The sequence below is a fragment of the Micromonas pusilla genome (genome assembly GCF_000151265.4).
Source record: "Micromonas pusilla CCMP1545 genomic scaffold MICPUCscaffold_18, whole genome shotgun sequence".
Lineage (NCBI taxonomy): Eukaryota > Viridiplantae > Chlorophyta > Mamiellophyceae > Mamiellales > Mamiellaceae > Micromonas > Micromonas pusilla.
Window position 1 is genome coordinate 193,989 of NW_003315899.1, and position 27,684 is coordinate 221,672.

The 27,684-nt window shown below is 66.6% G+C and overlaps 13 protein-coding genes across 13 annotated transcripts; 8 read left to right on the top strand and 5 right to left on the bottom strand.

Moving 5' to 3' along the window:
- Window positions 1–452: 452 nt before the first annotated feature.
- On the top strand, window positions 453–758 carry MICPUCDRAFT_54642 (uncharacterized protein; the record flags this gene model as incomplete). Its single annotated transcript, XM_003064632.1, has 1 exon — window positions 453–758. One exon carries the CDS (start codon window positions 453–455, stop codon window positions 756–758), a length of 306 nt encoding a protein of 101 aa, XP_003064678.1.
- A 516-nt stretch (window positions 759–1,274) lies between these two features.
- On the top strand, window positions 1,275–1,451 carry MICPUCDRAFT_54643 (uncharacterized protein; the record flags this gene model as incomplete). The annotated part of the gene is made up of 1 exon (XM_003064633.1): window positions 1,275–1,451. The coding sequence occupies one exon, from the start codon at window positions 1,275–1,277 to the stop codon at window positions 1,449–1,451; it is 177 nt and encodes a 58-aa protein (XP_003064679.1).
- A 363-nt stretch (window positions 1,452–1,814) lies between these two features.
- MICPUCDRAFT_30461 (uncharacterized protein) lies at window positions 1,815–3,757 on the bottom strand. Its single transcript, XM_003064750.1, has 5 exons — window positions 3,586–3,757; window positions 3,312–3,396; window positions 2,831–3,209; window positions 2,439–2,667; window positions 1,815–2,255 (listed from the first exon to the last, which is right to left on the bottom strand). Exons 1-5 carry the CDS (start codon window positions 3,746–3,748, stop codon window positions 1,876–1,878), a joined length of 1,236 nt encoding a protein of 411 aa, XP_003064796.1. The 5' UTR covers window positions 3,749–3,757; the 3' UTR covers window positions 1,815–1,875.
- Window positions 3,758–5,580: 1,823 nt separating this feature from the next.
- On the bottom strand, window positions 5,581–10,547 carry MICPUCDRAFT_49296 (uncharacterized protein). The gene is made up of 9 exons (XM_003064751.1): window positions 9,942–10,547; window positions 9,738–9,800; window positions 9,341–9,553; window positions 9,018–9,235; window positions 8,676–8,845; window positions 8,160–8,326; window positions 7,472–8,051; window positions 7,084–7,273; window positions 5,581–6,882 (listed from the first exon to the last, which is right to left on the bottom strand). The coding sequence occupies exons 1-9, from the start codon at window positions 10,505–10,507 to the stop codon at window positions 6,710–6,712; spliced, it is 2,340 nt and encodes a 779-aa protein (XP_003064797.1). The 5' UTR covers window positions 10,508–10,547; the 3' UTR covers window positions 5,581–6,709.
- Window positions 10,548–10,673: 126 nt separating this feature from the next.
- Window positions 10,674–11,892, top strand: MICPUCDRAFT_54649 (uncharacterized protein; the record flags this gene model as incomplete). Its single annotated transcript, XM_003064634.1, has 2 exons — window positions 10,674–11,015; window positions 11,212–11,892. The coding sequence occupies 2 exons, from the start codon at window positions 10,674–10,676 to the stop codon at window positions 11,890–11,892; spliced, it is 1,023 nt and encodes a 340-aa protein (XP_003064680.1).
- Window positions 11,893–12,275: 383 nt separating this feature from the next.
- Window positions 12,276–13,111, top strand: MICPUCDRAFT_6581 (uncharacterized protein; the record flags this gene model as incomplete). The annotated part of the gene is made up of 3 exons (XM_003064635.1): window positions 12,276–12,365; window positions 12,543–12,844; window positions 13,027–13,111. Coding segments are annotated over 3 exons (477 nt in total), but the record flags the coding sequence as incomplete, so codon positions are not given.
- A 741-nt stretch (window positions 13,112–13,852) lies between these two features.
- Window positions 13,853–14,497, top strand: MICPUCDRAFT_54651 (uncharacterized protein; the record flags this gene model as incomplete). The annotated part of the gene is made up of 1 exon (XM_003064636.1): window positions 13,853–14,497. One exon carries the CDS (start codon window positions 13,853–13,855, stop codon window positions 14,495–14,497), a length of 645 nt encoding a protein of 214 aa, XP_003064682.1.
- Window positions 14,498–14,635: 138 nt separating this feature from the next.
- Window positions 14,636–16,271, bottom strand: MICPUCDRAFT_67773 (uncharacterized protein; the record flags this gene model as incomplete). Its single annotated transcript, XM_003064752.1, has 1 exon — window positions 14,636–16,271. A coding segment is annotated over one exon (1,636 nt), but the record flags the coding sequence as incomplete, so codon positions are not given.
- A 341-nt stretch (window positions 16,272–16,612) lies between these two features.
- MICPUCDRAFT_37161 (uncharacterized protein) lies at window positions 16,613–19,696 on the top strand (the record flags this gene model as incomplete). The annotated part of the gene is made up of 5 exons (XM_003064637.1): window positions 16,613–17,191; window positions 17,339–17,815; window positions 18,012–18,554; window positions 18,809–18,895; window positions 18,962–19,696. Coding segments are annotated over 5 exons (2,421 nt in total), but the record flags the coding sequence as incomplete, so codon positions are not given.
- Window positions 19,697–21,217: 1,521 nt separating this feature from the next.
- On the bottom strand, window positions 21,218–22,570 carry MICPUCDRAFT_54656 (uncharacterized protein; the record flags this gene model as incomplete). Its single annotated transcript, XM_003064753.1, has 3 exons — window positions 21,218–21,448; window positions 21,523–22,036; window positions 22,188–22,570. The coding sequence occupies 3 exons, from the start codon at window positions 22,568–22,570 to the stop codon at window positions 21,218–21,220; spliced, it is 1,128 nt and encodes a 375-aa protein (XP_003064799.1).
- Window positions 22,571–22,739: 169 nt separating this feature from the next.
- On the top strand, window positions 22,740–24,346 carry MICPUCDRAFT_54657 (uncharacterized protein; the record flags this gene model as incomplete). Its single annotated transcript, XM_003064638.1, has 2 exons — window positions 22,740–23,347; window positions 23,569–24,346. 2 exons carry the CDS (start codon window positions 22,740–22,742, stop codon window positions 24,344–24,346), a joined length of 1,386 nt encoding a protein of 461 aa, XP_003064684.1.
- A 122-nt stretch (window positions 24,347–24,468) lies between these two features.
- On the top strand, window positions 24,469–24,858 carry MICPUCDRAFT_54658 (uncharacterized protein; the record flags this gene model as incomplete). Its single annotated transcript, XM_003064639.1, has 1 exon — window positions 24,469–24,858. The coding sequence occupies one exon, from the start codon at window positions 24,469–24,471 to the stop codon at window positions 24,856–24,858; it is 390 nt and encodes a 129-aa protein (XP_003064685.1).
- Window positions 24,859–25,373: 515 nt separating this feature from the next.
- On the bottom strand, window positions 25,374–27,029 carry MICPUCDRAFT_43637 (uncharacterized protein; the record flags this gene model as incomplete). Its single annotated transcript, XM_003064754.1, has 1 exon — window positions 25,374–27,029. The coding sequence occupies one exon, from the start codon at window positions 27,027–27,029 to the stop codon at window positions 25,374–25,376; it is 1,656 nt and encodes a 551-aa protein (XP_003064800.1).
- Between the last annotated feature and the right edge of the window lie 655 nt (window positions 27,030–27,684).

The following is a 27,684-nucleotide window of genomic DNA, read 5'->3' on the forward strand; positions in this document are numbered from 1 at the left end:
CCGCGGCCGCGGTCGCGCAGCAGCAGCAGCAGCATCAGCAACACGTGGTCACGGTGAGACCGCTTCCCCGTGCGCTTTTTTTTGTTTCTCGATGATATCCACCAATCACGTCAACTCGTGACTGACACGTGTCTTCCCACCTCGACCAATAATACAATCACAGGACGCCACCGCGGGGACGATCCAGGCGCTCGTGACGGCGCATCACCAACAACAAGCCGTCATAAACCAGCAACGCGCGGCGCTCGTCCGGCAAGAGGCGCGTTCTATCTCACACTGGTTCCCATACGACCGCGTCGGCGTGGTGAACGCCGTTTCTTAAGGACTTTTCCCGTCGTCTCTCTCCGCCCAGGGTCCCTCGCTTTCAATCCCCGTCCTCGACGCCTTTCAACTCCGCTTCTGACGCCTTTCAACTCCACCCACAGGCGGCGATCGCCGCGCACCGCCGAGAGATGGAGCACGACGTCGGACGGCGGCTCGAGGACGCGGTCGCCGTCGTCGCGTCCACCGCGGCGGCGGTGGTCATGGACGACGACGACGACGACGACGTCACAGACGATCGGCCCGGCAAAGAGGGCCGTTGGGTCGTCGTCGGCGGCGACGACGGCGAACTCACGCGCGTGCGCGCGAGGGAGGGCGCGCCGGCGGCGGCGGAGAGAGACGGCGCGCTCGCCGCGGAGAGCGACGACCCGAAGGTGCGTTCTATCTCACACTGGTCCCCATACGACCGCGTTGGCGATGTGGACGCCGATCCTTAAGGACTTTGCCCGTCGCATCTCTCCGCCCACCCCTCCGTTTCAATACCCGCCCTCGAAGCCTTTCAACTCCACCTGACGCCTTTCAACTCCACCCCGACTTTCGCTTGTATCCCTAAACCCGAAGGTGCGCGCGCTGGCGGCTGAGATCGCCGTGGACTTGAAGGACCGCGGCGTGCCGCTGTCGAACGCGTCGCTGTCGATGGTGGCGTCGATTCAAAAGGCGCAACGCACGAAGGAGGAGCGCGAGCGAGAGAAGCTCGAGCAGAGGCGCGTTCTGTTGTACACTGGTCACCGTACGATTCCGCGTCGGCGCGGTGAACGCCGTTTCTTAAGGACTTTTCTCCCCGGCGTCTCTCTCCGCCCATCACCCCTCGCTTTCAATCCCGACACACCTCGACGCCTTTCAACTCCGCTTCTGACGCCTTTCAACTCCACCCCGACCCCAGACGACGGCTGGGGCTGGAGAAGGGCCCGCCCGGGAAGAGAGGCGCCGCGGCGGGCGCCGCCGTGGGCACGATGGAGCGCCAGATCCAGGCCGCGGCGGAGCATCGCGACGACGACGTCGGGTTGGGGATGCGAAGCGCGGTGAGGAAAGTGATTATTTCGTCGGGCGGCGGCGACGACGACGACGGCGGCGGCGGCGGCGACGGCGGCGGCGGCGACGGCGACGACGGCGACGGCGAAGCGGAGTGAACGACGAGTTCGATCACTCCAACGCGCACACGAAATGATGCACGCTTACCCTTCTTCATGTCGACGACATCACATCACATCACATAACATCACGGGGGAGAAGAGGACGGACTCAAACGGTCAACGGTGAACGGCGAAACGATGAGCTCACCGAACGGTTCACGGGGTTGACGGAGTTCGAAAAAAAACTGCGGAAAAAAAATACGCACTACACTAAATACGCACACGACACTACACGACTGGAGAGGCGGCGACGACCGCAGGGTATACACGAGCGGACGCGGAGGCACGCGCTGATGGTAATACCGGCGCGCGCCTCCGCGCCGCTCGCCCTATTGGGTGGTCGCCCCTACGACTAGTCATCACTTTAGATCTTTGACTGGAAGAAAAAAAAAATCCTTTCTTATGTCGCCTACAACTTACTTTAAACGCTCCACTCGTCCGCCTCGATCTCCTCCCTGAACGCCTCCAGAAACCTCGCGACGTCCGCCTCGTCGCACACGCGCGCGTCGGCGCTGACCGTCACGCTCGCGACGGCCTCGTCCCCCAGCGTCCCGTCGTCGTTCACGTGAACCCTCGAAGTCCCTCGCCCGACGGCCATGATCGCGCCCTGCGGCGGATTCAAAATCGCGCTGAAGTGGTCCACGGGGAACATCCCGAGGTTCGACACCGAGAAGCTCCCGCCCATGAACTCCGCGGGCTTCAGCGTCCCAGCCTTCGCCTTGGACGCGAGCGCGCGAACGGTCTCGCCGATGACGGTGAGACTTTTCTTATCCGCGTCGAAGACGATGGGCGTGATCAAGCCTACGATTGGTCGAGGGAAGACACGTGTCAGTCATGCGCGCACGTGATTGGTGGATATAATGATATCATCCCCACGTGTCAAAACAAACGTGAGGTTCACAGCGCGCGAAAGAAGTCCTCAAGAAACGACCATCGACGCGCGAACGGGATCGTATGGGCGGGAGTCAGAGTCTCTTTTCTCACCGCCGTCCGTCGCCACCGCGACGGCGACGTCGACGCTCGCCGACGTCTTCCCGACGCCTTCCGCGGCGTCGTACGTCGCGTTGACCTTCGGCGACCGCGCGAGCGCGCGCGCGACGGCGTACATCACGCAGTCGTTCACGCTCGCGCGGACGTCCACCGCTTTCAGCTTGGCTCGCAACGCGTCGACGGCGGCGAGAGAGACATCCGCGCCGACGAAAAAGTGCGGCGACTGAGGGTCGGGATGGAGTTGAAAGGCGTCAGTAGGAGTTGAAAGGCACCGAGGGCGGGTATTGAAAGCGAGGGGTGGGCGGAGAGATGCGACGGGCAAAGTCCTTAAGGATCCGCGTTCACCACGCCAACGCGGTCGTATGGGGACCAGTGTAAGAACGCACCGTCGTCTTCGACTCGAGCAGCCGCGACGCGATCACCTTCCGGACGCTCGTGGTCGGGACGTCCTCGTGCTCCTGCGCGCGAGGATCGCGTTTCGGCGGCGGCGCGGGAGGAGCCGGCGTTTTCGGCGTTTTCATCGTCGTCGTCGTCGTCGTCGTCGTCGCGACGTTCGAAGCGTTCGAAGAAGCCGCCTTCGGCGCATCGCAGAGCCCCATCGCGGCGAGGACGTCCCCCTTCACGAGCGCGCCTCGCGCGCCCGTGGGCGTGATCGTCAGCGGGTCTAACCCGCTCTCCGCGAGGAGCCTTCGGACGGACGGCCACATGCGGCCGCCGCTGAGATCCTCCCTTTTCTTCGAGACGGCTTTCGTCGTCGTCGGCGCGCTTCCGCCCGCCGCCGTCGCCGCCGCCGCCGTCGCCGCGTCTCGAATCGCTCCATCACCCCCACCGCCCCCGCTCGCCCCCGCCCCCGCCGGCGGCGCGTACCCCCCGAATGCGCCGACGTCCTTCTCCTCCTCGACCATGACGCCGATGACGACGCCGACCGGCACGTTCTCCGCGCCGGCGGCGACTGCGACGAGCGGTCGAGGGAATCCACGGGTCAGTACCGCGGGCGCGCGATTGGTGGAGTGGATATCATATCATTCACGCGCGTCAAAACGAACGTGAGGTTCACAGCGCGCGAAAGAAGTCCATCCTTAAGAAACGGCGTTCAACGCGCGTGCGGGGTCGTATGGGAAGCGGTCAGAGTCGGACTCACCGCAAATCTTCGCGAGAAATCCATCCTCCTGCGACTCGTGCGCCATCGTCGCCTTGTCCGTCTCGATTTGCGCGAGCGAGTCCCCCGCGCGCACGGCGCCGCCCTCCTCGACGTCCCAGGAGAGGATCCCGCCGTGGGTCATCGTCGGCGACAGCGCGGGCATGTGGATCTCCTGTGCGTGGATGGGGGGGGCGGGGTCAGGGCTGGTCGAAATGATTAATTAATATCTCGCTCTTCGGGCGCGACCGACCGAGCGATCGTTCGATCGTTCGACGGGAGCGATCGCGCGCGCACCGTGTGCGGCGGGAGCGTGGACATCGCGCGCCATAGCGGCCGCGGCGGCGGCGTTCTGCTCGCGGGTCCGACGCGCGCGGCGGCGGCGCGATGGAGGGCCGCGAGGCGGTGCAGCGTCCGCCGCATCGCGAGGTGCGCCGTTTGGGCGCGGCGGGAAATGACGACGCCGAAGCGACGCGGTAAGTTCACGCGAACGAACCTGATGACACCTGCCGCTGCGGCGGCCGGCCGCAAATCGCGACCTCGCGCGAGCGCGAGCGTTACGACGACGAGTCACACTACGACGGGGTGCCATGATTCGTTCGTCCTTCACTCGCCGCGGGCGCGCGTCGTCGCGCGCGGCCGCGGAGACGACGACGCGCTCGACGCGCGCGACGACGACGACGACGACGACGACGACGACGACGACGCGCGAGGAGCGGCGCGGCCGCGTCTAGCTCGGTCTCGCGGCGACGGACGACGACCGGAGGAGCGGGTGCCAAAACACAACAAACATCGCTCATCGATCCGTCCGATGGCAGCCTCGCCGCCGCGCCTCCCGCTGGACCTCCTCACGCCGACGACGAAGTCGACGCGCTCGACGCCGACGCCGACGCCCGCGCCGACGCCGCGCTTGGTCGTCGTCGACCCCGCGCGTTCCGAGTGCCCCCGCCGCGATCGCGCGTCGCCGCCGCGAAAGTCGAGTGTGCGCGAGATGTTGTCGGTCGCGCCGTCGAAAGTCGCGCTCAGGCGCGTTCTATACACTGGTCCCCATACGACATCGTTGGCGTGGTGAACGCCGATCCTTAAGGACTTTTCCCGGCGCATCTCTCCGCCCACCCCTCGCTTTCAATCCCCGCCATCGACGCCTTTCAACTCCCTCTGACGCCTATGAACTCCACAGTCTCAACGTGACGGACCCGCGCGAGGCGCGCGTCTTCACGCGCCTCTCTCGCGCGGCGTCGCTCGTCGACGCGCTCTCGGCGCGCGTCGTGCGGTGCGACAAGGTGGCGCACCGGCTGTCCATCGCGTGGCGGCGCGCGATGCGAAGCTTCCGAGGGAGTAGTGATGATAATAATGGACGAGGACGCGGTTTCCGCGGCGGTGAGACTGGACAGACTGCTTCCCATACGCTCCCGTTCGCGTTGTGCTCTTCGTTTCTCAAGGCTTTCTCTCGCGCGCCATGAACCTCACGTTTTGACACGTCGGAATTCTATCCACCAATCACATGCACACGCGACTGACACGTGTCTTCCCTCGACCAATGACGATATCGCAGGCGGCGGCGGCGACCCGACGTCGGCGCCGACGCTGACGCTTCTCGCGCAGTGCGGCGAAGTCAACGACCTGACGCGATCCAACGCGCGCGACGCGCTCGAGCGCGAGCGTTCGACGGTGCGGCGGATCGCGGGGACGCTGCGGCGGCACGCGGGGACGAACCGTATGCGCGCGCGGGAGTTGGCGGCGATGACGGCGGAGGCGGCGGCGGCGGCGGAGGAGGAGGAGGAGGAGGAGGAGGAGGACGGCCACGACGACGGCGACGGCGGCGGTGCGTTCTATCTCACACTGGTCCCCGTACGACCCCGTTCGCGTGGTGAACGCCGATCCTTAAGGACTTTTGCCGTCGTCTCTCTGCGCCCATCCCTCGCTTTCAATCCCCGCCCTCGACGCCTTTCAACTCCAACTGACGCCTATGAACTCCACCCCGATTTCGCTTTGAAAGGGAGGCCGCGCCGCCGCTCATCAGAGCTGCTGCTGCGCGATATCGTGACGCGCGCGAAGGAGGCGAAGGAAGACGCCGCGGTCGCGGAGGACGCGCTCGCGGCGCGGTGCGACGCGTGCGTCGCCGCCGCCGCGCGAGGCGCGAGCGTCGTCTCGACGCCGACGCCGACGCCGCCGGCGCTGCGGCGAGCGATGACGCTTATCAGAGGCGAAAGAGACGGGGAGGACACCTCGGCGCCTCCTCGCGAGGAGCGCGCGCGCGGCGGCGGCGGCGACGGCGACGATGAGGGCGTGAATGACGACGGGGAGGCGTTCGCGGAGGCGGACCACGCGAGGGGGACGAAACGGTCGAGGGACGAGCGTTTCGAGCCCCCGACCTCGTCGGCGCTCCCCGCGCTTCTTCTCCCCGCCGGCGCCGGCGGCGGGCTCTCCCTCCCCGGCTCGCTCGAGGTGAACGACCTCGCGCTCCTCGCGTTGAAAGGTCGCGACGACGACGACGAGGACGAAAACAAGAAGAAAATAAGAGTAACGGCCGCGAAGGATGCGTTAGAGATGATCGCGGAGTACGCGTCGCAGCCGTCGCCGTTTGACGACGACGACGACGACGACGAGGCGTTCGCGTTCGAGTCCACCGAACGCGTCTTAGAGTCCACGCCGAGCCTCGGCGAGCGGCCGGTCGCCGGCGACGACGACGCGGACCCCTTGGACGAGGACGCGTGCGAGTGCTACTCGCAGCCGCCGCCGCCGAGCGACTCCGTCTCCGACGATCGACGAGGCGAGGAGGAGGAGGAGGAGGAGGAGGAGGACGACGAAGTCCTTAAGGAACGGCGTTCACCACGCGAACGCGGTCGTATGGGAACCAGTCACGAGGAGGAGGAGGGCGGCGAGAGCGACGACAGCGGGTACGCGGGCGAGGCGGAGGTCTCGCAGCTCCTGTCGAGGACGGAGTCACAGCCGTGCGGCGGGCTCTTCGACGGCGTAGACTGACGCCGCGTGGTGAGCGCTCGCGTGGTGGGTTTCTCTGCCAGTATACAGTACGTGTACATAACAACCGACGATCGCGACGGCGGCGCCTCCGTTAAAAAAGTTTTTTTCATCCGAGAACGATACAGTACCCCCCTCGCGTCGCTCAGTCCGCCATCTCCATCCCGCACGCCATCATGTGCAACCCCGCGAAGACGTGATACCCGCGGTCCGCGAACGCGTCCAGGCTCTTCCTCAGCCCCTTCACCGGGACCCGCAGCACGGTGATGAACTCGCTCCCTTCAAGCTCCTGCTTCGGGGTCAAATTCTCCGGGGCGTCTGAGGTCGTTGCCCATACGAGCGATGATATCGGGGTGGAGTTGAAAGGCGTCAGAAGCGGAGTTGAAAGGCGTCGAGGTGTGTCGGGATCGAAAGCGAGGGACCCTGGGCGGCGAGATGCGCCGGATGAGAAAGTCCTTAAGGATCCGCGTTCACAACGCCGACGCGGTCGTACGGGGACCAGTGTGAGATAGAACGCACCTAAATCCACGACGCACCGAACGACGCACACGGTCTCGTCCGTGAGCCCCGGCGACAGCGGCAGCGCGGGCGTGGACGCGCCGCCGGGCGTGACGACGCCGACGTACCCAGTCTCTTCTTTTAACTCCCTCAGCGCGGCCGTTTCCGGGGCTTCGTCGCCGTCGATCAACCCCGCGGGAAGCTCGATCGTCTGACGACGACGACGCGACACGTGGAGGGACGCGATTGGTCAACACGGGTACACATACACGATGACGTGTCACATCTCGTGGTCGAGAATCGCGCGGGACCCAAAAGTTCTGTCCTTAAGGAACGGCATGCACCGCGCGAACGAACGGGGTTGTTGTACGGGGATCGGCGCGACGATAGAACGCTCTCGGAAGCGCACCTCGCCGTTCAGCGGCGGCCGAAACTGCCGCACCAGTAAGGTCGTGTCCTCCTCCCCCTTCTTCCGCAGCGTCGCGAAGACGCAGACCGCGTCCGCGCGCGCGCCGGGCGCGCGCGTCGACCGCGCGACCATGTCCCACGCGCGCTCTTTCCCCGTGGGGTCGACGTACGTGAGGTGTTTGAACTGCATCCACGGCGTCTTGTGAATGATCTCTTCGCCCGTCACCCTCGACCGCGAGGAGTCGAGGTCGTCCGCCATGACGCTGTCGCTCGAGGCGTCGCCGCGCTCGTCCACGTACAGAGGGCCGCCGGACGACGCGGACGAGGAAGAAGAAGAAGAAGAAGAAGCCGACGCGCGGAGTCCGCGAAGGCGACGAAGCGATCCGACCGGCTGCGCGCCCCTCCGATGAGAGTCTCCGTTCGGGGCGGAATGCGAGCCGCGGCGGAAGGGCGCGGGGGCGAAGCGCGCGGCGGACGCGGGCGAAGACGCGGACGCGGTCGACGACGACGACGACGACGACGCGCGGAGGACGGCGAGGGCGAACGCGGAGGAAGGACGCGCGATCGCTCGGCGCATGCCACTGTGACGACGAAGAGGCGCGCGGAGGTTGTTGACTTTGATATTCGTTTCTACAGTATCGCGCATAATAAATAAACCTAGTGTGTGGGGCCTAACTCGTCGTCACAACGCCGCGGAGGCGCCTCTTCCTCCCGCGCCCGCGGCTCTCAACGCCGCGACGAGCGCGGCGACGTCCTCGTCGCTGTGCGCCGCGCTCAACGTCACGCGCACGCGGCTGCTCCCGCGCGGCACCGTCGGCGGTCGTATCGCCGGCGCGTGTATGCCCGCGCGCAACAGCTGCGAAGAAAAGGTGGTCAGGGTCGGGTTCATCGGTCAGTCGGCGTCGAAACGGGGGATCAGCGATCGAACGTCGAAACCGAGCGGTGGGTGAAATGAAGATGAAGAGAAACGAACGCGCCCGAGTCGCCGTCGCCAACGCGGCGGCTTCTCCGCCGCGGTCCGCGCCGACGCCGCACGGCACGGGCACGATCGGCGAGCGGACGACGCCGGGACCGACGCCGCCGGAACCGGAACCGCCGTCGAGAGGCGGCGGCGGCAGAAAGCCCGCGCGCGCGTGATCCAGATGCGTCCGGTCGCCGCCGCCGCCGCCACCGCCGCCGCGCAAGGCGTCGTCCACGGTTCTCACGTGCCGCCACAGCTTCCGTCGCAGCGCGTCGCCCTCGCCCTCTCCCGCTCCCACTCGAAGCGCCGCGCTCGCGGCCGCGACGCACGGCGCCGGAAGCGCCGTGCTGTACACCTGCGACCGCGCGCGGCTCACGAGAAGACGCTTCACGTCCCGACGACACGCGACGAATCCTGGAGGGACGCGGAGGGAAGCGATCGGTCAGTCTGGTGCCAGCCATATAGAATGACGACGATGCATATCTCGTGGTCAGAGAGAAACGCGCGCGGGACCCAAAAGTCCTTAAGGTTCGGCGTTCACCACGCGAACGCGGTCGTATGGGGACCAGTGTGAGCGGAAACGAACCGCCGTGCGAGCCGAACGCCTTCGAGAGCGTCCCGACGTGGACGTCCACGCCCGCCCCGAGGCCGTTCATCTCGTCCACCCCGCACGCTTCCACGGCGCCGCCGCCGGTGGCACCGCACACGAGCGTCGCGTGCGCTTCGTCGACGATCAGTAACGTCCCAGGATGACGCGTTTTTAACGCTACCAACGCCCGTATGGGCGCGAAGTCGCCGTCCATGCTGAAGATGGAATCCGTGACGACGACGTTCACCGGTCAGTTGAAAGGGAACGCGATCAAATGTTGAAACCGAGCTATGGGTGAAAAACGTTTGTATAGAACGCGCCTGAAGATGGAATCCGTGACGACGACGTTCCGACGACCCCCCCTCCTCCCCCCACCTCTGTGACCGCCTCCTCCTCCGTCGCAGCGCGTCGTCTCATTCATCTTTCGCTCCAAGTCGTCCACGTCGCAGTGCGCGTACGTCACGACCTTCGCCCCCGACGTCCTCGACGCGAGTCGGCACCCGTCCACGATGGACGCGTGGTTGAGGGCGTCGCTGAGGGTCGTTCCGTACGAGCGAACGTCGGGGTGGAGTTGAAAGGCGTCAGGTGGAGTTGAAAGGCGCCGAGGGCGGGGATTGAAAGCGAGGGCTGGGCGGAGAGACACGCCGGGAAAAGTCCTTAAGGATCGGCGTTCACCACGCCGACGCGGTCGTATGGGGACCAGTGTAAGGGACGCGCCTGAATATCGTGACGTCGGCGCCGTCCGCGAGCGTCTGTAAGACGCCGCAGTTCGCCGCGTACCTGCGGAAGTGACGACGCGCGGATGGAGGAAGTGAATTGACGACACGTGGATGGAAGCGATTGGTCAGCGCGTGAAAAACCATGATGACATGGCACATTCTGCGGTCGATATTCGTTCGTTCGCGCGAACCGCGAACGCACCCCGACGGAAACAGCGCGCACTCCTCCGTCTTTTTCAACGCCGCCAGCGCCGTCTCCAACTCGCGGTGCTCGCGCGTGTACCCCGCCACGAGAGGCGACGACCGCGGCCCGCATCCGTGCCGCAGCGACGCGTCGGACGCCGCGGCTCGCACCGCCGGGTGCGACGACAGGCCGAGGTAGTCGTTCGAAGAGAAGAGCCGCAGGGAGCGCCAATGATCTTCACGCCTCCCCGACGCGTCGTCGTCGCCGCCGCGTCCTCCTCCTCCTCCTCCTCCTCCGTCGTGCGATTCCCCGAGGTCGTGCTCGCCGCAGAGCCACCGGCGCATCGTCTCCGGGGACACGCGCACGGTCATCGGAGAGGAGGAGGAGGACGCGGACGAGTAGGAGGGACCCGCGCGCGTCGTCGTCGTCGATTCGATCGATTCGGCTTCGGCGTCGAACGGCGCGACCGGCCGCAGGGACCGCGTCAGCCGCGACGCGTCCAGGGCGGACAGCGTCGATCGCGTCCACGCGTCCCACGTCGCGACGACGCCGCCTCCGCGAGGAGGAGGAGGAGGAGACGTCATCGCGGCGGGCGACGACGACGGCGGACGCCGCGCGCGCGAGATGCTCTCTGTGACCTAAAAACTAAAAACCTGTTTTTTTTTTCTCGAGAGTGCCGACCGCGAGACACACACACATCGCGCGCGCGCGCGTCCCCACGCGCGCGCCGCGCCCCTCCCCAACGAACGAATGCCCCCCCACCCACCGACCACGGCGTCCTTCGACGTCTTCGATCGCGCGCTGACCCTGCACGTCGACCCCGACGCGCTCAACGAGGCTGGCGTCGTGTGGCGCGACGCCGTCCGATCGCTCGCGCGCGTCGCCGCGCCGCGATGCCTGCGCGTCGCGGCGTCCGTCGAGGGGCTCTTCGCGCGCGACGCGCGCTGCGGCGTCGGCTTCGCGGGCGCGCCGCCGGTTCGCGTGCTCGAGCTCGGCGCGGGCACGGGCGCGTGCGGGCTCGCGCTCGCGGCGGTCGTGCCGCGCGCGACGTGCGTCCTGACGGACGTGGACGACGTCGTCGAGCTGACGCGGGTGCGATTGATGTTCATCAATTCGAAACTGCTTCCCATACGACCACCCGCGTCGCGCGTTGAACGCCGTTCCTTAAGGCGTTCGTTCTCTCGCGCGCCGTCGACCTCACGTTCGCGTCGACGCGTGGGAATGATACGCTATCAACCAATCACATGAGATCATGACTGACACGTGTCTTCACCTCGACCGCTCGCAGCGCAACGTCGCGTCGTTCGTCGACGGCGTCGGCGCGCCGGACGAAGTCGCCAACGGCCCGCTCGCGCCCGGGAGCGTCTGCGTCGCCGCGGCGCTGCGATGGGGTGAGTCGACGGAGGCGGCGGAGAGGGCGGCGGACGAGGCGGATGCGGCGGCGGCGGGGGGGGGGAGGAGGAGGAAGGAGGCGACGGACGTCGAGGAGGGCGATGAGAAGGAGAACGCCTACGACGACGAAAAAAATAATACAGGTAAGTCGCGGCGCGGGTGGGACTTCGTCCTCGCGTGCGAGACGCTCTACGTGCCCGGGACATGGGACCTGTTCCAGGAGGACACGCGCGGGCCGCTGTTGCGAACGCTCATCGAGGCGTGCTCGCGTTCGCGGAAGAAGAAAACGGTCGTCATGATGGCGTTTACCGTCAGGGACAAAGGCCGCGAGGTTGGCTGGGCGACTGGCGCGTTTGGAGAAAATTTTTGGATGCGGCGGCTGCGCGGCGGCGGCGACGACGACGACGACGACGACGACGACGACGACGACGACGACGAGACGACGAGAGCGAGGGACGCGGACGCGAGGGCGTCGCTGGAGGCTGCCGCGGAGGGCGACCTCGTGGTGTTGCGCGCGCGAGCCAAGCGTGAGGAAGGGGAGGAGGAGGAGGAGGAGGAGGAGGAGGTTGACCGGTAGCGGAGAGATATTCTTTGATGAGTCAGATGTGTCGGTTGTCAGCAGCGTCGCCTCTCAGGTCGTCTCGACTGTTCGGGACATCCAGTCACCAGTTCCGCGCGCGCCGTCCGTCGTCGTCGCGCGCCGCGACTCGGCGCGATGCAGCACCCGCGCGGGGTGACCGGGCTCGAGCCCGGGGTCTCGGTATGGCGGAAAGCCGACATCGGTGCGTCGTCGCGCCGTTCGCGCGCGCGTCGCCGCCGCGGACGCGCGGGTCCCGCCGTCGTCGTCGTCGTCGTCGTCGTCGTCGTCGCGCGAGTCAAAGTAGCCCGTTTCGCATCCGTCCCCCCTCCCTCCCTTTCGCTGACGCCGTCGCCGTCGTCATCGCAGACCGCCTCCCGAAGGACGAGCACCGCGCGATGGCCGCGCTCCTGGAGGAAGCCGGCCGCTTATCCGCGCGCGCGCAGGCGCTCCCGGCGCCCATCACGTCCCTGGTGCGCGCCGGCCCGCGCGTTCCTCTCCATCTTTCTTCATCCGTCCGTCGTCCCCCTCGTCTCGTCTCGACGTTCGATCTCGTCCCCGTCCCCGTCCCCGTCCCCGCCGTTTCCCCGTCGCCGACCGCGCGCCTCCCCCACCTCCCCGTCGTCATCGCGTCGTCATCATCATCGCAGGAGCGCCTTCACGCGGACCAGCGTCTGTACATCGCATCGCACGACGCGAGCGACCCATCGCGCGGGCCCTCCGTCGTTCTCGGCTTTCTCAAGGTTGGCGAGAAGCGCCTTTTCGTGTCGGATCCGCGAGGGAACACGGTCGAGATCGAGCCGTGCTGCGTCCTCGACTTTTACGTCCACGAGAGCTGCCAGAGAGGCGGCATCGGGAGCGAGCTGTTCGCGCGGTTCCTGGAGGAGGAAGACCACCGACCGGCGCGGCTGGCGTACGATCGTCCCTCGCACAAGCTCAAGAGCTTCCTGAGGTGCGTTCTATCTCACACTGGTCCCCATACGACCGCGTTCGCGTGGTGAACGCCGATCCTTAAGGACTTTTAACCCCGGCGTTTCTCTCCGTCCACCCCTCGGTTACAATCCCGACACACCTCGACGCCTTTGAACGCCAACTGACGCCTTTCAACTCCACCCCGATATCATCGCTCGTCAGGAAACACTTCGGTCTCGTGAGCTTCTCGCCGAACGCGAACAACTACGTCGTGTTTCGCGACTACTGGGACGCGCCGCGGAGGCCGCACAGCGCCGCGCGGACGACCGCCGCGGAGCAAAAGAGCGCACAGCGCGCCGCGCCGGACAACCGCTGGGCGCCGGTCTCGCAGCGGCCGCTCACGGCGAACGGACGGAAAGGGAGGTTGTTCGGGTTTGGTCGAGGCGGGAAGAATAAAAACGCCGTCGCGCCCGCGGGGACGCCGTCGCGGTCGCCGCCGACGAATCCGAACGCGCCACGTGGCGGTGGATTCGGCGGCGGCGGAAGCGGCGGCGAGTATTCCACCTCGAACCCGGAGTCGCTGTCGCCCGTGGCGAGGGATTTCGCGGGCGCGAACGCGGCGAGGCTGCGCGCGGCGGCGGCGGCGCGAGGCGGCACCGGCATGGCGGACGTCTTCGGCGGCGGCGGCGCCGCCGCCGCCGCCCCCGCCGCCGTCCCCGGCATGAGCGGCGGGCGAAGACCCGGGCGGCGGTTCGAGGTTGGCGGCGGCGGCGGCGACATCGGCGCCGGCGCGATGCACGCGGTCCCGCCGTCGTACAGGCGCGTTCTATACACTGGTCCCCATACGACCCCGTTCGCGTGGTGAACGCCGTTCCTTAAGGACTTTGCCCGGCGTGTCTCTCCGTCGCTCTCGTCCAATCAAACATCCACTTCATCAAATAACTAACCAATCACATCAATTCCCGCCACATCACCCACCAATCAACCGCCGTCGTACAGGAACCAACAAGAGCGCGAGTTGGAGGAGCAGCGGCGGCGGCGGTCGCAGATGACGCGAGCGGCGGAATCGGCGCGTCGGGAGGAGGAAGAGGCGTCTTCTGCAGAGCGCGCCACGCGGGAGCGGGAGAGCGAGGCGGCGCGGGAGCAGATGCAGAGAGCGCAGTCGATGCAGCGCGGCGGCGGCGGCGGCGAAAGCGGCCGACAAGGCGGGGACGGCGCGGCGTCGTCGCAGTCGCAGTCGCAGTCGCAGTCGCAGTCGCAGTCGCAGTCGCAGTCGCAGTCGCGAGGCGGCGTGTGGGACGCGTCGCAGCTTCGCCCGCCGTCGCAAGAGCCGAGGCCGCCGTCGCGCGGAAGGGCGGACGCCGCGGAGAAGAGGCAAAAGTACTTCGCGGATCTCGCGCGGAGGCAGCACGCGCGCGAGTCTCAAGAGCTTCGAGAGCGGCTCTCCAGACGCGCAGAGAGCGAGATGGATCAGAACGACCCTCGTCGATCGTCGCCGCCGCGACCGGCGACGCCGCCGGAGGTGCGCCAGCGCCGAGAGATGGCGCGCGAGCGCGAGGAGCAGAGAGAAGAGATGGAGCGCCGCAAGCGCGAGATGCTGAAGCAGCCGATGACGGCAGCGGATAGGGAGCGCGAGCTCGTCCAGGCGCGTCCTCATCACACCGGTCCCCATACGACCGCGTTCGCGCGGTGAATGCCGATCCTCAAGGACTTTCTCTCACGTCGTCTCTCTCCGCCCAGGGTCCCTCGCTTTCAACGCCCGACCCTATGACGCCTTTCAACTCCGCTTCTGACGCCTTTGAACTCGCGCGTCCAGGCGGAGATGGCAGCCAACGCGCGTCGGCTGTCGCAGCAGACGATCGAGTCCGCGAACGCCAGGGCGAACGCCGCGGACCCCTCCCTCGCCGCCCTCTCCCCGCGGTCGCGGCAGCAGAAGCTCTACCTCCGCGACCTCGAAGAGCAGATGCGGCGGCGCCCCCCGGACGGAGGCGGCGTGTCCACCGGCGCGATCGCGGGGCGACGCGCGCCGTCGTACGTCCCACCGGACGACGGGCTGGACCGCAAGACGCAGCTCGAGGTGCTGCGAAGACAGCGGCGCGAGCGCGCGAGTCAAGCCGAGGCGGCGGCGACGCGCGCGGCGATGGACCGCCAAGCGCGCGAAGACAAGGCGCGTTCACGTGATTCACACTGGTCCCCATACGACCCCATCGGCGTGGTGAACGCCGTTCCTTAAGGACTTTGCCGGGCGCATCTCTCCGCCCACCACCCCTCGCTTTCAATCCCGACACACCTCGACGCCTTTCAACTCCGCTTCTGACGCCTATGAACTCCACCCCGACATTCGTCGCTTTGTATGGACCCTCGACCCAAAGGCGAACGAAGAGCGCGCGCGAATGGCGCGCGAGCGAGCGGAGCAGTGGGAGCGACGGAAGGACGCGGAGAGCGAGGCGCTGGGGCGGATGCAGAGGGAGGAGCAGCGACGGCTCGCGACGCAGCGGCCCGCGGGCGCGGCGGTCAGGCGGGACGTCGATCACGAGGGCGAGTTTGATCCGCGGAACCCGCCGCGGCACGGCAGACGCGCGGCGGCGCCGCGGCTGTCTGAATACCCGTACGACACCAGACAACAGCAATACCAGCAGCACCAGGGGCGGTCGATGGAGGAGGAGGACGAGAGGGAGGCGCACGCGAGGCACCAGCATGCGATGCAGCAGCGAGCGTACGCGCAGCGACAACAGCATGAACAACAGCAGGGCGGCGGCGGCGGCGGCGGCGGCGACAGTCGCCGGGAGCAGCTCTTGCGGCAGATGCAGGGTCGGCAGATGCGGCCGCCTCAAGGAGGAGGGCAACAACACCACCAACAACACGACGGCGGCGGCGGTCGCGACGACGAGGAGATGGAGTACCGTCGGCAGATGTACGCGCGGCAGCAGCGCGCGGAACAGATGGAACAGATGGAACGGCAGAGCCGCGGCGGCGGCGGCTGCGGCGATTTCGTGCCGTCTCGCGCCTTCCAAGGCCCCCGCCCCGGGTACGTCTTCAAGAGCGGCGACCGCGGGACCGGGTACTACGCGGACATGGTCTCCGCGCGGCAGCGCTCGCGCGAGGGCGGCGACGACGCGCGCGGCGCGCGCGAGGAGAGCGACCGGAGACGCGCGCAGCAGAGTCAGCAGAGCCAAGAGGAGGAGTATCACATGCGACGGCGGCAGCAGATGCAAGAAGAGATGCGGCGTGCCGAACACGAGACGCAGCGGCGCGGGCATCATCACGGCGGCGGCGCTGGGATGGCGGCCGCGTCCAAGGAGAACTACTCTCAACATGGCGCCCAAGGAGGGGCGTACAACTCCGGGGCGTACAACTCCGCCGCGGAGGAGATGAAGCGCGCGCGGGAACGGATGACGTCGCACGCGGATCAGCGGGGGGAAGCGCCGGCGAGGTACGGACGACGCGCGGCGCATCCGCCGGGCCATGGGCAGGGGCTGCGGGCGTATTAGTGGGATGGGATGAGAGTCTAGCTAGGGTCTGCTAGCTAGTACAACTAGGGGTTTTTGTGTGTTTGGGGTTTCAGCAGCGATGATGCGTGTGATGGATATCCTCTGTCCGTCGATCGGTCGCTCGTCGCGCGGGCGGAGCAACCGAATTATCATTTATTATTCCCAACGAACACGAAAAAATGATCTCGGGACTCGCGATGTCGACTCCACAGATCTCGTCCGCGCGCGGCGGCGCACACGGCGGCGGCGGCGGCGGCGCGGGCCCGCACCTCCCTCCTCGCGCTTCCCATCCATAACACCGCGCCCGCCCTCCCATCATGCCCAAGCAAAAGTTCAACAACTACGACATCCGCGCGGAGGTGGCGTGCCTCCGCGCGCGCCTCGTCGGGACCTGGCTCACCAATGTGTACGATCGCGACAAGACGTCGTTCGTCTTCAAGTTCACGCGGAGCGGCGGCGCGACCGAGAGCGGCGAGGGCGAGAAAATCAACGTCGTGATCGAGAGCGGGACGCGGTTCCACTGCACGTCGCACGCGAGGGCGAGCGCGAGCGGCGGCGGCGGCGGAAAGGCATCTTCGACCGATCAGCCGTCAAAGTTTAACGCGAAACTGCGGATGCATCTCCGAGGCAAACGCCTCAACGCGATCGATCAGATCGGCTCCGATCGCGCGGTCGACTTTACGTTCTCGTCCGGCGACACCGAGCACCACCTGATCGTGGAGCTGTACGCGCAAGGGAACGTGCTGCTGTTGGACAAGGACGACGTCGTGTTGACGTTGCTTCGCACGCACCGGGACGACGACAAGGGGGTCAAAATTTTAGGTAATCATCGGTACCCGCGCGAGAGGTTCCGCACGCACAAGCGCGTCACGTTGCACGACCTCGAGGGCGCGCTGGTGGGCAGAGCGCGCGGTGAGGACACGCTGGCGGGCGCGGCGGCGGATTCGAATTCGAATTCGAATTCAAATTCGACAGCTACAGACGCGGCGGCGGCGGCGGCGGCGCCGCGCGCGCCCGCGACGTTGCGAGAGGCGCTGTGTAAGGGGTTGGGACAGAACCCGCCGCTCGTGGACCGCGCGGCGAAGCTCGCGGGGCTTCCGATGGGCGGGAACACGCCGCTGCCGCTGAAGGAGGATTCGAGTAGTTTGAATTCAAATTCAAACGCGACAGCTCCGGTCGTCGAGCGGCTGCTTCGACAGCTGTCCGTCTTGGACGACTGGTTCGAGGGCGTCGGCGACGGCTCCGCGGTGCCGACCGGCGTCGTGACGCGGCGACGCAAGCCCGGGGCGACGGGAGACGACGACGACGCGTTCGTCGTCGACGACTTCAGCCCTCTGCCACCGATCGACGCGATCGATTCAAATGCAAATTCGACAGCTACAGACGACGACGACGCGCGCGTGCAAGCCTATGAATCCTTCGACGACGCGCTCGACGCCTACTTCGCGTCGTTCGAGACGCAAGCCGCGACGCGCCAACGCGAACGCGCGGAAAAAGCCGTCGTCGACCGACTCGAAAAGGTGCGTTCTACACACTGGTCCCCATACGACCGCGTTCGCGTGGTGAACGCCGATCCTTAGTGACTCTCTCTCCCGGCGGTTCTCTCCGCCCAGGGTCCCTCGCTTTCAATCCCGACACACCTCGACGCCTTTCAACGCCGCTTCTGACGCCTTTCAACTCCACCCCGACGTCGCTTCGTATCGAACGCTGCCGAAGGTGCGCAAGGACCAATCGCAGCGCGCGGCGGCGCTCGAGCGCGAGCGCGAGGCGGACGAGCTCCGCGCGACGCTGATCGAGTACAACTTGGAGCGCGTCGACGTGGCGCTGGCGGCGGTGAACAACGCGCTCGCGGGCGGGATGGGCTGGGGCGATTTAGAGATCATGATTCGCGAGGAGACGAGAGCCGGGAACCCGGTGGCGGGGACGATCAAGAGTTTGGACTTGGCGAACAACAAGATCACGGTGACGCTCGCGAACCACCTCGACGACGACGAGGATGACGAGGACGAGGAGGAGGAGGATGGGGAGGATGAGGATAAGGATGGGGACGAAGACGACGCGGGCGAGGGCGACGACGAGAAGAGCTCCGAGCGGAAACGAAAACAACAACAGAAGAAACTGCGACGGAAGAGAAGAAAAGCCGTCGCCGTCGAGCTCGACCTGTCGCTGTCCGCGTACGCCAACGCGCGGACGCACTTCGAGAAGAAGAAGAAGCACGCGACGAAGCACGACAAGACGCTCGCGCAGACGGAGCGCGCGGTCGCGGCGGCGGAGAAGAAGGCCAAGGCGGACTTCGCGCGCGTGCGGGCGCGTCCCACACACTGGTCCCCATACGACCGCGTCGGCGTGGTGAACGCCGATCCTTAAGGACTTTTCCCGTCGTCACTCTTCACCCGCGCTTCCCTTTCAACGTTTGACCGGTACGTAAGACGTTCGACTGACCGATCGCTTCACCCACGCAGGCGACGGCCAAGGGCGAGGCGACGAAGACGCGAGAGACGTTTTGGTTCGAGAAATTTTGGTGGTTCGTCACGACGGAGAACTGCCTGGTCGTGTCCGCGCGCGACGCGGCGCAGACGGACGCGATGTTGAAGAAATACGTGAGCCGGGACTCGGACGCGATCGTGCACGCGGACGTCGCCGGCGCGCCGCTGACGCTCGTGAAGGCGCCGCCGGGGAGCTCCGTCGTCGTCGGCGGCGGCGGCGGCGGCGGCGGCGCGGGATGGTGCAACGGCGTGCCTCCCGCGTCGCTCGCGCAAGCCGGGGCGGCGTGCCTGTGCCGCTCGAACGCGTGGGACTCGCGGCAGGTGATCAGCGCGTGGTACGTCAAGCCGGAGCAGATTCGGAAGGAAACGCCCGAGGGGGAGCCGTTACTAAACGGCGTCGTGTGGACCGTGGGAAAGAAGACGTTTCTTCCCCCGGCGCCGCTCGTCATGGGCTTCGCGTACATGTTCGTCTTGGGGGACGACGCGAGCGTGGAGGCGCACGCGGGGGATCGCGTGGTGAAGCAGCAGATGGCGGCGCTAGGTAACGCCGACGGCGAGGGCGTTACAGAGGACGCGGAAGAGGAGGAGGAGGAGGTGGAGGAGGAGGTTGTCGAGAGTGTCGAGGTTGAAGACGACGCGACCCCCGACGACGCCGACGCCGACGCCGACGCAGACGCCGCGCCGGCGCCGTCGTCGAGTCGATTAGAAGCCTTCTTAGACGGCGGCGTCGACTTCGCCGCCGCGAGGATGGACGCGATGTCGTTAGAGGAGGAGACCAAGGCGGCGGGGGAAAAGGGAGAAGACGCAGAAGCCTCAGCCTCGGCGCCGAAGGAGGGCACGAAGCGCATGTCCGCGAAGGAGCGCCGCGAAGCGAAGAAGAAGCGCGACAAAGCGGCGGGCGGCGGCGGCGGCGACGACGACGACGACGTGGACGTGGAGGTGGACGACGACGACGATGACGACGACGCGCGACGACGCGGGGGGAAACAGAAACAGAAACAGGAACAGGAACAGAAACAGGAACAGAAACAGGAACAGAAACAGAAACAACGCGAGAAGCGCGCGCCGCTTCCTCGCGGCAAGTCGTCCAAGGCGAAGCGCGCGCAGGCGAAATACGCGGACCAGGACGACGAAGACCGAGAGCTCGCGATCGCGCTCATGGCCGCCGCGGGGGGTAAAGGCGGGGGCGGCAAGCGCGGTGGTGGTAAGAAGGGCGGCGGCGGCGACGGCGACGGGTCAGACGGCGACGGCGACGGCGGTCGCGAGCGCGCGGCGGCGACGCGGGAGCGGAAGCAGAAGCAGAATCGCGCCGAGCGGAAGCAGAAGCCACCGAGCGACGACGCGGACGACGCCGCCGCCGATGGCCACCACGGGCGTCATGACAGCAACGACGCCACCAGCGCGACTCCGGTCGCTACTGCGCCGCCTTCGTACCTCGCGGATCCGACGCCGGCGTCGACGGAGGAGAACGACGCGCGCGCGTCGCTCGCCGATCGCCTCACCGGCGCGCCGCTCCCCGCGGACGTTATAACGCACGCGATCCCAATCGTCGCGCCGTACGCGGCGCTTCAGACGTACCGGTACAAGCTGAAGCTCACGCCCGGGAGCCAGAAGAAGGGCAAGGCGGCGAGGCAGGCGATGGACGTGTTGCGGAGGGCGCCGGCGGCGCCGCCCGGGAGCGGCGAGGAAGTAAAAATATTGGACGCGCGATCGCGGGATATCATGTCCAAGACGGACGGCGGCGTCGGCGGGGACGTCGCGCAGATCATGTGCGGCGGCGGCGTGAAGATATCCCTTCCCGCGGGCGCGGCGAAGGCGATGAACGCGCAGAGGAAGGGCGGCGGCAAGGGCAAGGGCGGCGGCAAGGGGTGACGAGACGACGACCGACGGCACAAAAGAACTCTAGAGACAACTTCAGTCGTCTCACAACAGATAACAGATCATCAAAACGAAATACCCAAAATACATACTGTACGCCCACCCTGCTCTCCCTCTCGTCGCCCGCCCACGTCGCGCGACGCTCACCACGACGTACTGTAGGCTACCTCCCGCCGCGTCGCTGGTCCATCGCCGCGGCGTCCATCATCGCGTTCAGCTCGTCGTTCTGATGAGGGGCATTCCATACAAAAATAGTTCATCGGTCAGTTGAAAAAAGACGCGATCAAATGTTGAAACCGGGCGATGGGTGAAAAACGTTTGTAAGAACGCACCTGAACGTTCTCCACCATCCCTATGCCCCTCGCGTTTCTCGCCATGTTTCGAATGCTCACCGCCGCCCTGTCGGTCGTCGAGGAAGGGGTGAAAGCGACGTATCTATCGGTCAGTCCACCGGGACGGTCGCGGTCGAACACGTCCATCTCGAAACCGAGCGGCTGGCGCGGGTTCGAAGGAAGGAACGACGTTCAGCGGAAGCGGTCTCGAAAAGAATCTCTCATCTCACCTGTCCGCGCACTGCTTCTCGAAGTCCGTGGTCACCGAGTACAGCGTCGTGACGACGAACGCGCACCCGCCGAAGACGACCATGAGCCCGATCAGCGCGAACGGGTTGGCGTACAGAGGCGTCAGCGCGATGAGAACGCCGCCGAACGCGCTCCAACCGCCGAGGAACAACGACAGCACGGGCAGTTCCACGAAGCCTCCGAACTCGTGGAACCACCGCGGCAGGTTCTGTGCGGGCGGTGAGTGGTCGAGGGGAGACACGTGTCATTTACGAAGGGATTTGATTGGTGGACGGCATGTACACGTGTCAAAACGAACGTGAGGTTCACGGCGAAGAATGTCACCTGCGGCGCGCACTTGGACACCTTGTTGAGGAGTATGGTCCCGCTGAACGCCGCCGTGCTGTTGAACGCGAACGCCAGGGACCACGTCACGGAGTACGTCGTCGTCCACGGGTCGCCCGCGCTGAGCACGCTGTTTACGGGGAATAAGATCGCGAAGCCGCTCAGGGACGCGAACAGGCCGGAGAGAAGGACGGTGTTCTCCCACAGTCGCGACGCGGCTTCGCCGACGCCGCTGCAAATGATGGGCGGATGGTGATGACGCGGAGGGACGCGGTTGGTCAGTCGTCGATGACGTGGCACAACGTGTGGTTGGCCGTCGTCGCATGGTTGGACGCGGTCGATAGAATACGACCATGCGATGCGAAGACGGGCGCGCGCGCGCCTGAAACCCTGGAACCCGCTGAACGGGAGCCACCACTTCAGCCCGAACGTGAAGTGTTTACGAAGCGAATCGATGCTCGCGAGGTCGTCGCTGAGGGTCGTTCCATACAAAGCGATGTCGGGGTGGAGTTCATAGGCGTCAGGTGGAGTTGAAAGGCGTCGAGGGCGGGGATTGAAAGCGAGGGGTGGGCGGAGAGACACGCCGGGAAAAGTCCTTAAGGATCGGCGTTCACCACGCGAACGCGGTCGTATGGGGACCAGTGTATAGAACGCGCCTGAGCGTGCCCTTCGAGACGACGCGCCGCGGCGCCGGTCGCGGCGGTCGCGCGCCGGTCGGGCCGGGCTCGAGCGCGCCGCCTCTATCGCCGTCGAACGCGGGGACGAGCGCGACGTCGTCGTCGTCCGAGGCGGCGGCGACGACGCGGACGCGATGCCCCGCGGCGACGCGACCAGTAGGGGAGAAAGTTGACATTCTTCGCGATTCCGTCGTAGTCGTCCATCGGAACGGCCGTCGAGGCGCCGCCGCCGCCGCCGCGCGCGTCGGCTCGCCGCGACGCTTCGGTCGACGGCAAACGGCGGCTTCCGCGGACGGCGCGGGAAGCGCCGCGCGCGAGAGGACGAACATCGTGCCGAACGACGACGCGCGGCGTGCGGTATGCGGCGCGCGACGGCAGCGGAGGTCGTTCGTTATCGATATCTATGACACACGACGACTGCGACTCGGCACTTCCGTCGCGAACGCCCCTACTCCCCGCCATCGCATCTCATCACTCGCTCGCCGCGCGCCCGTCGCGATGGCGCCCGCGTCGCCGCGTCGGAGCGCGCGACGCCGCCAGGGCGTCGACGAGTTCGGAAGAGCGCTTCGCGACCGCTCGCCGAGCCCGGAGAGCCCGCCCCGGCGCGACGCGCGCGACGGGTACACGTCCAGATCCGCGAGCCCCCGTCGGCATCATCATCGTCGTCGCCGCGCGTCGCCGCCGCCGTTCGAAAGAGACGACGCCTCGCGCCAGCAGCAGCGCGGGCTCGGGTACGCCGAGCCCGAAGGATGCCGCGACGGTCACGACGACGACCGCGACGACGCGCCGAACGCGCACAGAGCGGACGGGCTCCTCCGCGCGGGGCCGCGCGATGATGGCATTCATCGGCGCGGCGACCAGCACGACCGTCGTCGCGGCCGCGATGATGAGATCTCGTCGTCGAAGAGGAAGCGCGGGGGGAGCCCGTCGCGCTCGACGCGCGCGATCCCGGAGGAGGCCGCCGCCGGTTCGATCCCCGCCGACGCCGCGATGCCCGCGGAGGGGCCCGGGCGGCACCAGGCGCTCATGCCGCCGCCGCCGAAGCCGCGACGCGTCAGGGATCCGATCGTCAACCTCGGGTGGACCGCGGAGTCGGGGATCGCGGGGTACAGGCGCGTTCTCATCCATCACACTGGTCCCCGTACGACCGCGTCGGCGTGGTGAACGCCGATCCTTAAGGATTTTATTATCTCCCGGCGGCGCATCTCTCCTCCCAGGGTCCCTCGCAACTTTCAACGCCCGCCCTCGACGCCTTTCAACTCCGCCGCTTCTGACGCCTTTGAACTCCACCCCGAAATCATCGCTCGTACGGACCCTCGACCCTCAGACAGCGGCCGGAGATCAAGGACGTCAGCGGCGCGTCGCTGGACGAGAGGACGCTGGTACCGCTGAGGGAGAGTTTGGAGGAAGAGCGGAGGAAGGCGAGGGAGGAGAAGGAGGTCGCGCTCGAGGCGGCGAGGAGGGTGAGTTTGGTAGGCGGCGAAGGAGAGGGCGGAGAAGAGGCAGAAGAAAAAAACCAAAAAAACCAAAAGGACCAAAACCAAAACGCCGCCGCGGGCGCCGCCGCCGCCGTCGATCCCATGGCGCTCCTCGAGGCGATGCCGAAGAAGCAGCGCCTCGGCGGCTCGCGCGGAAAAGCCCTCCGCGAGGAGCTGCGGCAGTTCGGGAAGAGCGAGCGGAGCAAGAACGAGGGCGTGGACGAGCGCGCGCGGAGGGATCAGGCGGCGCGTCTGGACACGTCCAGAAGGGCGGTGACGGCGGCGTTGGAGAGAAAAGCGAAGCTGTACGAAAAGTTGAGCCGCGGGGATTTCGGCGGGGACGACGTCGACGTCGCGCGGTTCGACGTGGACTTCGAGATGAAAGCCAGGGAGGAGAGGCGCTTGAGGGAGGAGAGTGCGAACGATAATCGTAACGGTGACGCGTCGACGGTTACGGGAGCGGCGGAGGGCCCGCGGCGGACGACTTCGAAGCCGTGGAAACCCGTCGTCGCGCCGAACGGAAAGACGTACTACTGGAACGTGATCGACGGCGCCACGACGTGGTGCGTCCTGTCATCACACTGGTCCCCATACGACCGCGTCGGCGTGGTGAACGCCAATCCTTAAGGACTTTGCCCGGCGCATCTCTCCGCTCACGCCTCGGTTTCAATCCCCGACCTCGACGCCTTTCAACTCCATCTGACGCCTATGAACTCCACCCCAGGACGCTGCCGCCGCGCGGGACGATCATGGACGTCGTCGACGACGACGCGTGGAACCCCAAAGGAAAAGACGACGGTCATCACGGCGACGACGGTCATCGCGGCGGAAGAAGAAAGAAGAAGGAAGCGTTGCACTACGCAGGCGAAATCTCCTACACCGAGCGCGAAGACCGTCGGAGGCGAGCCATCGAGGACGAGGCGCGACGCCGCGCCGAGACGGGGGACTGGCGCGACGACGACGGCGACGGTGACGGCGGCGGTCGCCCCCCGCGCGTGGACTACGTCGCGAAGACACGGGAGGAGGAGGAGGCGGAGGAGGAGAAGCGCGAGGCGCATCGCGCGGCGATTCGGAGGATCAACCACGAGACGGAACGCGCGAGGGAGGCGCACCGGGTGAAGGTGGAGAGCGAGCGGTGAGACTGCTTCCCATACGACCCCGTTCGCGTGGTGCACGCCGTTCCTTAAGGACTTTTCCCGTCGTCAATCTTCACCCGCGCTTCCCTTTCAACGTTTGACCGGTAAGACGTTCGACTGACCGATCGCTTGACCCACGCAGCGAGCGAGAGAAGGCGGCGTTCGTAGCGCGGAAACTCGGGTGGGATCCGAGCGCCGCGCCGGGGTTGCTGGCGTCCATCAAGAACAGCGCGGAGTACCGCGCGATGATGATGGAACGGAGTACCGCGCGGGTCCCGGATCGGAAGGATACGACGGAAGAAGAAACGCCCGAGGGGGAGCCGTTATTACCGGGGGACGCGCGCGCGGAGGCGGAGAGCTTCTTGGAGGGGCTCGCGAACGGCGAGTAGCTAGTCTAGCGACGACGAGCGCGCGCCTGCCTTTCAACTCCGACCGACGCCCGCCTTTGAACTCGAACAACGAACAACTCCACCCCGACGACGTCGCCTCCCTCGCGTGGAACAGCCCTCCAGCCTCTCTCAGTCTTCGTCGCTGTCGGAGAAGATGGCGCCGCCGCGGCGCACCGTCTTCGCGGCGACGGGCGCGGGCGCGGTGGGCTGAACAAACTCGTCGTCGTCCTCTTTCTCTTCCTCCTCCGCCTCCGCGTCGCTGTCGAAGAAGACGTCTTCCGGTTTCGCGTCCTCCTCCTCCTCCTCCTCCGCCGGCGCCGCCGCGGGCGCGGGCGCGGGCTTCGGTCTCGGAGGCGTCGTCGTCTTCTTCTTTTGTTTCATCGGAACCACTTCCTCGTCATCGTCGTCGTCCTTCTCCTCCTCTTCCTCCTCCTCCTCCTCGTCCTCGTCGCTGCCGCCGAGCTCCTTCAGCCCCTTCCCCTTGAGCGTCTTCTCGAAGTCATCGTCGCTCGCGTCGTCGTCGTCGCTCTCGCTGCTGCTGCTGCTGCTGCTCTCGGTGCCGCTCCCCTCCTCGCTCTCCTCCTCGCTCGCGGTGCCGCCGGCGGCTTCTTCGCCTTCTTCTTCGCCTTCTCTCTTCGTCCGGGGTCGCTCCTCCGGGCTTCTCGTCTTCTTCCGCTTCTTCGTCTTGTCTCTCTTGCCGTTCAACGCGGCGTAGTCGATCTTCTCGCCCCACTGGTTCGTCGTCGCCGCCGCGCGTCGTCGACCGCCCTCGACGATGTTGCTGGCGTCGATGCCGTCGAGGTCCTTCTCTTTTTCTCTCCGCGCCTTGACGCGACCGATCGCCGCCGCGTCTGGACGTGTCGTGACATTTGTCGGGATGGGATTCGTCAGTAAAATCGTTAAGCGTTCGGGGGCCAACGAGAACAGAGAGAAGCGAGGTGACGTGGACGATCGCGCGGTCAGGAACGCACCCGAGCGAAGCGACAGCCCCGCGTCGGCGAGGATGCCGGCGAGCGCGTCTTCTCTCGCTTCGTCCGTCTTGTGCTTCATGAAGACGTGCTGGTACGTCAGGCCCGCGCGCTTGCACACGTCTCGGAGCTTCGCGGTCGTCGCGGACATCGGCGCGGCGGCGGCGGAGGACGGTTTCGGTTTCGGTTTCGGTTTCGGTTTCGGTTTCGTCGTCGGTCTCGGCGCGGTCTTCTTCTTCGACGCCTTAGCCATCTTCCGCTTCTTCGCCCTCGACGCGTCGTCGTCTTCCGAGGCATCGTCGGAGGCGTCGTCCGAGGCGTCGTCAGAGTCGGAGCCGGAGCCGTCGTCCTCCTCCTCGGACTCCTCGTCCGTCTCCTCCTCGGACGCCGCCGCCTCCTCCTCCTCCTCGTCGTCGGAGTCGTACTTCATCCGGCGCGGCTTCGACGGCTTCGAATGAGAGCGCGACGCCGACGACCCCCTCCGCTCCTTCTGAAGGTGCTTCAACACCGCGGGGGACACCTTCTTCTTCGAGCTCGTCGGCGGCGTCTTCGCCTTCGCCTTCTTCTTCGCGACCACTCCCGCGTTCTCCTTCTCCCCCTCCTCCCCATCATCCTCCTCCTCCGCGCTCGCGAGGACGCGGTCGACGTACTTGCTCACCGTCTCCTTGTGCGCGTCGAGCGCTCTCTCGTCGAGCGCGAGATCTCGTTCGATGAGCCGTCGCGCGAGCTTCATCGTGAGCGTCGCGGAGGACTTGAGGAAGTACTCCTTGCGGGCGTATATCGCGCGCTTGATGGACGCGGGGTGCGTCGGCGACATGACGATGGCGATCGATTGATTCGCGGGGAGGGCGGCGGGTGGGGCGACGGGGGGCGGGGCGACAGGCGGCGCGTCGGATTTTAAAATCAGAGATGGTGCGTCAGCGAGATCAAGACAAGACAGCCAACCACGCGAGTACTACTGTACTCGTAGCGCGCGAGAACACATCGCGGCGCGCGGAGGGAGGACGCGCTTCGCGCTTCGCGTCGGTCGAGTCGCGCGGGGTTCATCCTCCTCCTCCTTCTCCTCGCGGCGATGCTGTCGTTCGACGCGTTCGCGGCGCGCGTGCGGCCGCACGCGTGCGACGACGGCGGCGGCGGCGACGACGACGACGCGACGGAGAAAAGCGGCGGACATCACCATCCGATGCCCCATCTTCGTCCATTACCTCCGTCCTCCTCCTCCGCGCCGCCGCCGCCGCCGCTGCTCGCGACGCTGGACGACGCGTACGACGTGTACGTCAACGCGCACGGCACGGGGCTGTGGTTCGACGCGAACCCGCTGTGGGAGCCAAAAGTGGGGTGCTACTACCTCCGCCTGGAACCGGAGAAGGCGCCGACGCGGACGCGACGCGTGAAAGACCGCGAGCTCGAACGGCGGCGCCGATCGACGATGGGGTCAACTTCGGTCGACGCGGGGGATCCTCAGAGTCACC

Excerpts from the sequence above, each read along its gene's own strand:
- MICPUCDRAFT_30461 (XM_003064750.1), bottom strand. The coding sequence starts at position 3,748 with ATGCCCGCGCTGTCGCCGACGATGACCCACGGCGGGATCCTCTCCTGG. Across the intron at positions 3,397-3,585 it reads ATTTCTCGCGAAGATTTGCG|TCGCCGCCGGCGCGGAGAAC; the intron begins GTGAGTCCGACT and ends CGCTCGTCGCAG. Across the intron at positions 2,256-2,438 it reads CGCGGTGGCGACGGACGGCG|GCTTGATCACGCCCATCGTC; the intron begins GTGAGAAAAGAG and ends GACCAATCGTAG.
- MICPUCDRAFT_49296 (XM_003064751.1), bottom strand. The coding sequence starts at position 10,507 with ATGACGTCTCCTCCTCCTCCTCCTCGCGGAGGCGGCGTCGTCGCGACG. Across the intron at positions 8,327-8,675 it reads GACGGAAGCTGTGGCGGCAC|CTGTTGCGCGCGGGCATACA; the intron begins GTGAGAACCGTG and ends TTTTCTTCGCAG. Across the intron at positions 7,274-7,471 it reads GGCCGCCGCTGAACGGCGAG|ACGATCGAGCTTCCCGCGGG; the intron begins GTGCGCTTCCGA and ends CGTCGTCGTCAG.